This window comes from Pimephales promelas, chromosome 19, assembly GCF_988280905.1.
Source record: "Pimephales promelas chromosome 19, fPimPro1.hap1.1, whole genome shotgun sequence".
Classification (NCBI taxonomy): Eukaryota; Metazoa; Chordata; class Actinopteri; order Cypriniformes; family Leuciscidae; genus Pimephales; species Pimephales promelas.
In genome coordinates, this window is record NC_142787.1 from 22,550,889 (window position 1) to 22,562,183 (window position 11,295).

An 11,295-nucleotide genomic window follows, 5' to 3' on the forward strand; every position below is an offset into this window, starting at 1 on the left:
TTTGAGAGACGTATTTCCTTCCGTTTGTTCACACACCACAAGCAAGCAAATTAATCGGGCTAGCAAGGATACGTTTTAAACCTGCATATTGTATGTAATGAGGCAGTACGCATATTTTTGGGAGTAAAGTGCCGAGAAAATCATCCTTGAGCATGACGGCAGTAATTCACGAGTTACTGTCCTCCGTTATGGGGGTGTTAGTTGAAAGTGTCGTGTCGGAGTTGAGCAAACATCTCTCTGACTTGACGGCTGTCTTATCTGAAGAGTGGAAGCGCAACAAGGGGACTGCAGTGAACAAAAACAGACTTAAACAGGCGAATCAAGCCAAAACTGTAAGTTCTAGTGTAGAAAAGCATTTTAAGTGTCCATTCCTCTTTTTTACAGTCTATGGTCCATTACTTTTTTTTTTCAGTCTATGGTCCATTTTTTATTACAACAACACGATGTTGCCTGGCTTGTTGTTTACGTTGTATTTGCAACTGGCATATGAAGAGTGCACAGATTAACGAATATATTAAGTCCATATTGAATGTAATTATTTTATAAGCATAATAAACCTTTTAAACTTGCAACCTGTCTTAAATTCCTGCTTGTTTTAAAATACAATTAAAACTGATAATTACAGAAGAATGCCTCACATTGAGTTAACCAGAGATGATTACGTTAGACAGTCAGTTCTAAATTGTTTTTGATATATGACATGTAAAGAAACCATACTACTGTGTTTTGACTGAATACGTTACCTACTTGCCAACATGCCAGATATATTTGAAAAATGATTTCCATGACCTACGCCCAGTCATATGTGCTTGGCAAGGTTTTAATTTATGTGTCAAAATAAATGATAGTCATCACCTTCATCACACAAGTTGTAAAGAAATCTTTTGATGTTTTTACATGATTTTCCCTTTTGGTCCTAGGCAGCTAGCAACAACAAAAACAAAAACACAATCAATACTGCATTAATAGAAAAAAGTTTTGTCACCAGTGCAAGGCGACGTGATGACAAATTGACAATTTAATAGATGGTGTAGAAAACATCATGTTGTCTCATTCATTCAACTGAATACTAGAGTTGGTGATTTACATTATATGCAACATTGCTTTTTGTGTCTGTCGGTGTTCACTCATATTAAGTGATTGGAAATTCATGTCTTTTGAGGACATTGAAGCAGGATATTTACACTCAAACAGGTGGATACCACTGAACATGTTTGTCCTTTGGGCATCTTGTTCTAGTCAGAATGCATTGAAAACAAAAGACAACATTACATTGCAGTTCTCTAGGGATCCCTAGGGATTTTGTTCATGGAAAGTAATTATTGTAAGACAGTATAACAAAAGTCATTTATTTTAATCAAACCCTGCTTTTTGACATACAGCAAGTTGTAATAGGTGCATGCAAATAACTACATTTCAACTGATCTCTTTGTCTTTCTTTTCTTTATTTATAAAGCACTTTCAACGCAACTCCATGTTGACACAAAGTGCTTTACAATACAACTAAAATCTGATGCAATACATTTCTTTGTATTTCAGAAGGAGTTTGCTGCATTCATGGAGCTGTTGAGTAAAGCCACAATAGAGACAATGGTGAAACTGATTCATGATCGCATCTCAGCTCAAGTATTGGAAGCTACAGCAAAGTCTCAGCTGTCAAAACTAGACAAACAAAATGGTATGTCTTTATTCTTAAAGTCACAATGAAATCAATACCGATGTTTTATGGAATATTGTAGTGTTTATTATTAATGATTTATCTGTGTACATCATATTTTTTTTTATTTCATGTGCCTTTATATTTATTTACTTAATCTTTGTTTAAAATAACTTCTCCTCCTTATTGCATAGACATCTTTTCTTTATACTGATGATCGTCATCGGTAAAGAGAAAAAAATGTCTATGCAATAAGGAGGGGAAGTTATTTTGATAGACTTCTGTTTTATGGTGACTTTAATCTCCAACTTGAACCAAAACCTTGGCAAAAATATTTGATGTATATCTTTCAAGTAAGTTTGATAAATATATATAGTTCTCTAGTTTATTGATTATTCATCTCTTCTAGAATGGTGTGCAGAAGGTTATTTGTTGCACTCTTGGTAAAAATTTGATCAATTCATAAAAAAGATGACCAGAAATACTTGTACTGTAAATCTTTTTTTATCTACCTAACCATATTACAAGATTCCTGCTTGTTAATTCCTAAAATAATAATAATAATTATTATTATTATAATACAGTTTGTTTTAATAATGTATTGTGTGTTGGTATATATTATGATTTTAAGATTTTCAGGATGGTAATCAAAAAACAAAAAACAAAAAAATATTATTATTTTTTTTTTATTATCTTTTTGTATTCTCACAGAGGGTCAAACAGCCACACCTGAGCCTGAAAATAATGTGCTTCTTGGGCTTGAAAAGAACAAGGATTATGAATTGGAATCAGAACGTCAGGAAAACTCTAGACAAGCAGCAAATAATCAGTACCAACAGCTGCCATCTGCACCCACCAAGATTCTGGCAGGCAATGTGGGTTTGAGTGAAAGCCAACCTTCCACAAGCACAAATACAGCTGCAGAGGGGAGACGGGAGCCTTTCATTTGCGAGTCCTGTGGAGTATCTTTCAATGACTTGGCCCTGTTGAACATTCACAATGCTTTACACAAAGAAAGACCTTTCAATTGTTTGACATGTGGGAATACTTTCAAAATGATGAAATGCTTGATGAAACACCAGCGATTTCACACGACTCCGGAAGTGAGTATTGAGTTCGAAGCCACTCTGCACGAAGAAGAATTCATTGTGCAGCTCGAAACCTGTGATGGTGTCAATACATCCCTGGAAACACTAGAAGTCACCACTCAAGGTAAGACATGGTTTCAAATGCTGTGCTTAAAGGGTTAGTTCACCCAAAAATGAAATTTCTGTCAGTACTCATGTTGTTCCAACCCCGTAAGACTTTCGTTCATCTTCTGAACATAAATTAAGATATTTTTAATGAAAACTGAGAGCTTTCTCACTCCTTCATATGCTGCTATGTAATTTCATCTGCTGGCCCAGAAAGTTAGTAAAGACATTTTTACAACTTACAATAATCCAAGTGACTACAGTGGCTCAACCTTAAGTTTATCAAGCAACGAGAATACGACATGCAACAGCTAAAATCTGTCTACACTGCTGTATTTGACTAAAGAACCGTTGAAAATCCATTTGTCCCTCTTTTCAGAAGTAGCATGAGCACTTGGAGTACGTCATAAATACAATGGCATGTCAGTTACTGTCGGGGATTTGTTGAGGCATCGCACTGCGTCCAGTGTAAACAGAATCACTGATTATAATGGGTTCTTTAGTCACGTCAGGTACAGACACAGTGATAATGAAGCAATTGCAGTGTTTTTCATTGCAGGTTTTCAATTTCAATTAAACAATACTGAACGAGCAATTTTCCATATAAAAGAAAATGTAGAAATGTTATCTTTTCCAGTTTGTTTCACTTAACGTCATCCTCTGTGTTCTTCTCCTTACAGAAATTCTACAAAACAACTTGGACAACGAAGACTTATCTTGTGCTGTCTTGGAAAGCAGTCAGTATGCAACCGAATCGCTTGTGCAAGGCTTGAATATTACCATCGAAAATGCAGACGTTCAGCCCAACGCCACACCCAACACAGAAATGATAAAGCAATCAAATGATGGTTTGTTCCGTTGCAAAACTTGCGGGAAGTGTTTTGAACTGAGGTGGAAGTTCATCAACCACGTTCGGGCTCACGTGAAACATTACAAATGTTCGCATTGCGATAAACGCTTTACTATGAGAAGCTGCCTCATCAGACACGCGGCGATGCACACAGGAGCTCAGCTATTCAAATGTGATATATGTTCCAAGTCTTTTGTATTTCAGGCTTCCCTGGAAAAGCACAAGCGTCTTCACACGGCGGAAAAGACGGTTGCTTGCCCACACTGCCAGAAGGTTTTTCCTGGCAAGCGTTCTTTCGGCAGACACAGATGCAGAGCAGTTGAAACGCTCTACAGCTGTCCCGTATGTGACAAGCAGTTCAAAATTAAAAATAACATGCTCGATCATCAAACGCTACACACCGGTGAGAAGCCCTACTGCTGCGAGATATGTGGGGCGTTTTATAGCTGTGAACGATATCTGAAAAATCACCAGAAGAGTCACATCGAGAAAACCTACGAGTATCCGTGCGAACTCTGCGACAAGCGGTTCAGTGCTCGCAAACACTTGCAGGCGCATATGCTCGTGCACACGAGGGAAAAGCGATACGCATGCGACGTATGCGACAAGAAGTTCGCCACGTCTGGAAACCTCAACAGACACAGAGCTGGTCACACGGGAGTGAAGCAGTACGGTTGTCCGATATGTTTGAAAAGGTACACCACAGCGTACGCCCTGAAGATGCACATGCACAAACACACTTCAAGCAAACCATTCCTTTGTGACGTTTGCGGTAAGGGATTTACCAGTTCAGACTACATGAAAAGGCACAAGCGAATCATTCACGCAGGAAGGAGGGATTGTGTGTGTTCAATCTGTAATAAAGCCTTCATATTCCCCAGTTCTCTTAATCAGCACATGCTTGTACACACAGGAGAGAAGCATCATGAGCGACTGGTGAGTCCTCTGCTGAAGAAGTTCAGTTGCGAACATTGTCAAAAGAAGTTCTACTCACAAGCCGCTCTAACTGTACACCAAAGGGTTCACACGAAGGAAAAGCCGTATAGTTGTGAGGTTTGTGGAAAGAGGTTTGGGTATTCGAGCAGTATTCAGATGCACATGAGAATCCATACAGGAGAGAGACCTTTTGGTTGTGATGTTTGTGGTAAGACATTCAATCAGGCTGTGCATCTGAGGACCCATCAGCGAGTACACACCGGTCTAAAGTCATTCAGTTGTGAGAGCTGTGGGAAAAAGTTTGTGGATCATAGAAATCTTAAGCAACATAAATGTAAATATACCATGTAAATTCTTCATTTTTTTGCAAGACCAAACATTGCATCTCATGTTCAGGGCTGTTTGACATAGTTTATGTAATGCATATCATTATTATATTCATAGCTTATGATCTGTCGGGTCTTAATTGGCAAGCCGAATTAAACAAAAGTGTGTAAGCATCTGTTTTTTTTTAATTGTGTGAACAATTATATTTTCAAAGCAGGACTGGGAATCAATGCTTGTGTGTGATGGCAATAAAAACATCATGAAGAACCATCTCTGTCGTCTTAACGTTAAATGTATTATGAAATAATTTTGTTTCATTAAATATAAACGTCATGTCTGAATATAGTGTTTGCTAATCTATTCCTCTAAAATACCTTACCCTGGTCGATTTTTAGATCTAAGATATCCCACAATCCTCTGCGTTGCACAGATGGACCGGTTAATGTAAGTAATTTTAACAGTGTACATTTTTTTAAATCTCGTTTTAACATTTTATTTATTCTGGGAAGTTAGTTTATCAGCAATCATTCCCTTAGATATCTTAAAAGTTTGCTTGATCTAATTTATTGCACAACTTTTTGTTGTTGTATGGGACTGCTACGTTATGAAATGTAAAACTGAGGAAATGAACAAACAGAAATTGTACCAATTTTATTTTGGATTGACAATATATTTATCTTTGTCCTAAAAGTTATAATTTCACATATCTAGTCACAAATACAACAAATAATAATTTGAATGGGTTGTCAATATTGACGAGGGCGTTCTGAAAACTAAGTGGACTTCCGGGGCGGGGACTAATTCCTTTTATTAACCTGATTTCAATTTCATGAACGTCACTTCTGACGGTTAGTGGTGTTCACTGACTAGACCTCATCAATGGGCTCTGTTTAAAGTCTACATTTTCTCTTCAGGCGATAAGCAGAACTTTTTTTTGATCCTTCGATGATATCTAGTCGATTGTTTTCTTCACAATAATCGAAAGATATGAAGGAGTTAACATTAGTGGAGGATATGGCTAATGAGGGGTATGGATGCGCCGTTGCGAATCGTTTCGGCCAGCTGCTCGACGATGAATCCGACCCTTTCGACATCTTATTTGCGGCAGGGGTAGGGAAAAAGCAGCAGCAGAAGAAGAAGAAAGAGGAGCAAAAGAAAACTTCAACCACGACTAAACCTGGAAAAAAGGAGTCTCAAAGGGACAGGACAATTGTTCTTCCAGCAGTTGGAGGTGGACAAGGTAACTTAGGTGAAGGGCGGGGTAATGTTACTCGACGCAGCATGCCAATTTGATTAACGAAGTTAAAGATTTAATTAACCATTAGACGAATCTGAATGGTGTTCACTAGTTGCTTGAGTTTTAGGCATTTCAAGTGTTCATATGTTTATGGCATGTTTTGTCCAAATTTCTAGGCCAAGTCCGCCTTGCTCGTGGAGAAGTTGAGGAGCGAATCGAGAGACGCGTGACTTTTGAGCGCAAATTTAACGACGCCGACACCCCCCTCAGTTTCTCTGTTGAGAGGTAAAACTTTTGCTTTAGTTTGCTACTATTTCGGAATTATTTTGTGTGCCACTCAATCTAACTTTTTCTCTGTGTAGGCCTGTGGATGTGCTGGACAGGCCTGGCAGAGGAAGAGGTCCTGGGCGTGGACGAGGAGCACGAGGTCCAGGATATCCAAGATCCAATGACGGATTTGATCAGAGAGGAAAGAGGGAGTTCGAACGACACAGTGGCAGTGACCGGACGTGAGGAGTGATTCTTTACTGTCATTTAAATGTCTTTTAAAACAAAAAAACTTAGTGGTTGGCATCTGGTTTCGATATAGGATCTAGACCTTAGTTAAACGTGCTCTAAGCGATGTCACACGTTTTTTAGGCCAAAACATGTTTTGTCACATACAGCAAACATCACGATCCGCTAGCCACCTTTCCCTTAAACACGCTGTAAAAAACTGTGGTCTATGCAGACAACCCAGGCTCCTCAAATGGCAACAAAAACAAGCTGCGAAACAAACTGTTCCAGCCAATAACTGACAAGAAGGCCCTGGGGGTCAGTGTGCAGATGAGGAGGGAGGGTCTATCTAGCCTCTGTTTAGTTTGAAAATACTTTAAACATCAACAAGAAGTCACGTCACCTTTAACCCCAAAATTAAAATTCTGACATTCTCACCCTCAACGTCCAAACCTGTATGAATTTACTTTGTACTGCTAAACACTAAATAAAAATTTTAAACAAGATGGTTAACCAAACAGTGATGGACCCCACCTCATTCAGTCAGTGACTTCCTTCAAGCGTTTGGTTACTAACATTTTTCAAAATATCTATTTTTGTTCAGTAGAACGAAGGAATTCATACAGGTTTGGAACAACTTGCGGGTGAGCAAATAATGTCTGTTTACCTTTTTGGGTGAACTATCCCCCAATTATATGGTTAATTGCATTGTCCACCTCTATTTCTGTAACCATTTAAGAACTTATCTCTGACCTTTTTTTTTATTTTCATAATTATTTGGAACCTGCTGGTTTAAAGAATTTGGGAATTAATGTCTGAAAGCTAAAAGGGTTCATATGATGCTTCATTACTTGATTTAATGTTTAAAAAGATTTCACATACTGTACATTTGCAGCTCCTCTTTTCCCTGTCTGTCTGAAATGTGCACAGTTCTACAAAGCCCCTCCATCCCTAAAGCTCAGAGTGCTGATTGGCCAAACACCTCAAGCTTGTCTGAAAAGTAACACCCTGTACCATAATTGTAAGCTTCAGCTTTAAACAGTTGTAAACGCTTTAAATGTCATTGGCTTTACCGTATCAGTTTGAGCCCAAGTTTAAAAAAAAAAATGTTTTATATGGATTATAAAGTTGAACGATGGGAAGCAAGCACAACTTGAGCAGAAAGTTTTGCATTGGTAATTTACTTTTATATTAACTTAATAGGCTTAAATATTAACATCAGATTCCTAATTTCATCTGTCTTTGGAAGGCCAAACAAAGCGGTCTCCACAACATCACAACACTGCAATTCACCGAAGCCTTGTCTTCTCTCTACATTATGCTGATGTTTCACATTGTGACTGACATTTGAGGAACTAAAGGGATGGTTCACTTTGGAATTCTTTTTTTTTTTTTTTTTTTACCCACCTCCACCCCCCCTCTTCAGAGGACAACTTTATTTATATACATATATATACACACACACGCATACACATTTTATATATATATACAGAAACTTGTATATTTTTTTGAGTACATACACAATATGTTGTCTATGTGATACACAAATTATGAGCTAGCTTGGGCTGATTGTCGGATGCTAGACTGGTCAGTCGATTGTGACCTGGCGTGTGCTGGTTGTTAGATGCCAGATGGGTCTAGCTGAATTGACTTAGGCTGGTTGCTGGATGCCAGACTAGACCACGCAATGCAAACTGTCTTGGGCTGGTTGTTGGATGCCAGACTGGACCACAGATCTTAAGCTGACTTGGGCTGGTTGTTCGATGCCAGACTGGTCCCCAAATTGTGAGCTCGCTTGAGCTGGTTGTTGGATACTGGACTGGTCTGCCGATTGTAACCTGACATGTGCTGGTTTTGGAATTAATTTTTGATCTGTTTTAGCTTACCTCAAGGGGATCCAAGATGTTCGTGTCTGTTTCCACAGCATTTTCAATTTTGACTTTTTTTTTTTTTTTTTTGGTCAAACCGTTGTTGTCTGTCAGTCATACACTGGAGGTGAAGGGGGTCCTCAGTCGGTTCACCTCAAAGAGCATGTACAGAGCAGTCAAAATTAAACATGATTTAATGACTCGTACATGCAAGTACACATTGATGGCCTAAGACACGAAATGAGCGGTTCGTGTGAGAAAACGAACAGTATTTATATCGTTTTACCTCTTGTAATCATAGCCATGACAAAATGATCTGACAGCACGGGTGCTTCGGTCTGCGCATGTGCTGGCAGTGATCGCTTGCGTGCCTACGTCACTCTTTGTTTATACAGAGATTTTGGAAGTTTTACATTTTCTCTAAACGTATTTAGAATATTTATATGGGAAACCGCAATGGAAGACGATTTCGGTATATCTAAATATGTTTAGTAAAAGGTAAAACTTCCGAAATCTCCGTGCAAATATTGAGTGACGTCACACGCAAGCGATCCCTTCCGGCGTAACATTGAACTGATTCAGTTCGGTTCAGTTGGACATTGAACAACTGATTCAGATCACTTGGATTACACGAGGTAAAAACAATATAAATGCTGTTCGTTTTCTCACAAAAAACGCTCGTTTCGTGTCTTAGGCAATAAATGTGTATTTACATTTACGAGTCATTAAATAATTTTTAATTTTGACTTCTCTGTGCATGCTTTTTGGTGGACCCCCTTTGCTTCCAGTGTATGACTGATAAGACAACAACGGTTTGACTGAAAAATGTCAAAATTGAAAATACTGTGGAATCAAAGATGCCTACATCTTGGATGCCCTTGAGGTAAGCTAAAACATATCAAATTAATTTCAAAGTGAACTATCCCTTTAATATCTGGGCTTGGATCAAGGTTTTTAGAGCGGTGATCTGTTATAATAAATCCCTTTGTGGGAGTCTCCGCTTTGTAACAGATCTCACACACACAATAACATATGTTTCACTAAAGAAAAAAAGAAAAAGCATCAAATGACCCCTTTTAAAACCTGTGTGCGCAATGTCTTCTGGTAAATGAGACATTACTTAAAAATCAGGAGTGTCCGTTCGGAAGAGAAGCGCAGTGGCAGTGGATCTCGCAACTGGGGCTCTATGAGAGACCAAATGAGGTGACTTCACATTTTATAGTTATATATCATGTCAGATTGGAATACTTTTCTTAGTTTAACTTTCTCCCCCTCCATTTAAAATGGTTGTCATCCTTCTGTCCTGTAGTGAAATTGAAGAGGGGTCACCTAGTGAGGAGGTTGTTGAAACTGAGGAGACCCAAGAGGTAGTTGCAACTGATGGAGAAAACAGGTCTGTTTCATACAGCTGCAGGAAATAATCTTGTAGTTGTAACCCATAATGCTTGGTACTATTATGTGCTGGCTTTATGAACTTCTACATTAAGTCATAATGGATGTTAAAGGAAGCATGATCGCTCGTCCTACAGACCAACTGAGACTGAGGAAGTGATTGAGGTTGCTATAGAGATGACACTGGATGAGTGGAAAGCCCTACAAGAGCAAAGCAGGCCCAAGGTAGAGCTGAAGATTCGTAAGGCAGACACCCCTGTCCCGTCCAAGGCCGTGGTTATCCATAAGTCCAAACTCCTTCAGGTATGGAGTCTCATTCTTGGCTCAGAGTTTGTTGGGTGCAGTTCTGCTCTTTTAATTGTAGGTCTTTCTTTCTAGAAACATAATGGCATTGATGAAGAGGATGTGGTTTTTCGTCGCCCAGCCAATGACATTACCTGTCAAATGGAGATCAACTTTGGCAGCCTGGCTCGGCCCTCTCGCGGTGGGAGAGGTGGAAGAGGTGGTCGTGGCCGTGGGGCTCCCTCTATGCCATCCCAAAGATCTCCACCGCAACTTGAATCTGTAAGTTAATATTGAATTGCTTGCATCAGAATTTGCTCATGCAAAGACAACATAGTCCTGTGAAATGCAAGACTTACAAGCCAGCTTGGTGTTCATGCTGTGAGATAATGTGACATTGGTGGTTTTGGGCTAATTCATGTTTTGGTGTTCCTAAGGCTCCAAATCCAGATGATCCAGATGATTTCCCTGCACTGGCTTAGTACTCCAGAGGAAGAGTGAAGATCAAACTATACTGCAACCCATGTTGGTAACACTGAAATGAGCAGTGTGTACTTAAAATGATCAAAGAAAGTTGTTTAGTGGCATTTACTGTAATTGTCATCTTGTTAATAATTCTTCAACTTTTCCACTTCATTGGATTTAATATTGAGGCTGGAGATGGTTTGTCCAAAAATAAAGCATGCTATTAAAGGCATTCACCTGTGCTGAGTGAATTCTTTATTGCCCAAATATGTTAAGAATGTTGTCAATCATAATATGGAAGGATTAGTTACCCAATTTACTCGCCCTCATGATATTCCAAATCCCGTATATTTTTTTTGTTCTTCTGAACACACAGATTTTTTTCTTAATAAAATTTGAGCGATTTCTGCCTCTCTAACAGTTCATGCGACTGCCACTTTAATGCTTTAAAAAGTTCATAAAGAAATCACATAACTAATCCATATGAATTGAGTCCAAAATTTCTGAGGAATGTTTTGTGTTCGGGAGGAGCACATTCAGTTAATAAACTGTAATAACTTCTGAACATTAGTGTGTGTTTATGATATGAATAG

General features: G+C 38.7%; 2 protein-coding genes across 4 annotated transcripts; both read left to right on the forward strand.

Annotated features, from left to right (window-relative positions):
• Positions 1-5,233, forward strand: LOC120490773 (uncharacterized). Of its 2 annotated transcripts, none has more exons than XM_039688198.2 (4): positions 1-332; positions 1,540-1,678; positions 2,369-2,869; positions 3,531-5,233. In XM_039688198.2, the coding sequence occupies exons 1-4, from the start codon at positions 153-155 to the stop codon at positions 4,985-4,987; spliced, it is 2,277 nt and encodes a 758-aa protein (XP_039544132.2). In that variant the 5' UTR covers positions 1-152; the 3' UTR covers positions 4,988-5,233. The 2 variants fall into 2 exon arrangements, with proteins under 2 accessions (XP_039544132.2, XP_039544134.2); XM_039688200.2 differs by having other exon boundaries at positions 1,543-1,678.
• Positions 5,234-5,782: 549 nt separating this feature from the next.
• On the forward strand, positions 5,783-10,934 carry LOC120490774 (intracellular hyaluronan-binding protein 4). 2 transcript variants are annotated; one of them, XM_039688201.2, is made up of 8 exons: positions 5,783-6,203; positions 6,377-6,485; positions 6,563-6,709; positions 9,695-9,766; positions 9,873-9,956; positions 10,093-10,258; positions 10,334-10,519; positions 10,675-10,934. In XM_039688201.2, the coding sequence occupies exons 1-8, from the start codon at positions 5,951-5,953 to the stop codon at positions 10,717-10,719; spliced, it is 1,062 nt and encodes a 353-aa protein (XP_039544135.2). In that variant the 5' UTR covers positions 5,783-5,950; the 3' UTR covers positions 10,720-10,934. The 2 variants fall into 2 exon arrangements, with proteins under 2 accessions (XP_039544135.2, XP_039544136.2); XM_039688202.2 differs by lacking the exon at positions 9,695-9,766.
• The last annotated feature ends 361 nt before the right edge of the window (positions 10,935-11,295 follow it).

Excerpts from the sequence above, each read along its gene's own strand:
- LOC120490773 (XM_039688198.2), top strand. The coding sequence starts at position 153 with ATGACGGCAGTAATTCACGAGTTACTGTCCTCCGTTATGGGGGTGTTA. Across the intron at positions 333-1,539 it reads AGGCGAATCAAGCCAAAACT|AAGGAGTTTGCTGCATTCAT; the intron begins GTAAGTTCTAGT and ends TTTGTATTTCAG. Across the intron at positions 1,679-2,368 it reads AAAACTAGACAAACAAAATG|AGGGTCAAACAGCCACACCT; the intron begins GTATGTCTTTAT and ends GTATTCTCACAG.
- LOC120490774 (XM_039688201.2), top strand. The coding sequence starts at position 5,951 with ATGAAGGAGTTAACATTAGTGGAGGATATGGCTAATGAGGGGTATGGA. Across the intron at positions 6,486-6,562 it reads CTCAGTTTCTCTGTTGAGAG|GCCTGTGGATGTGCTGGACA; the intron begins GTAAAACTTTTG and ends TTCTCTGTGTAG. Across the intron at positions 10,520-10,674 it reads CTCCACCGCAACTTGAATCT|GCTCCAAATCCAGATGATCC; the intron begins GTAAGTTAATAT and ends GGTGTTCCTAAG.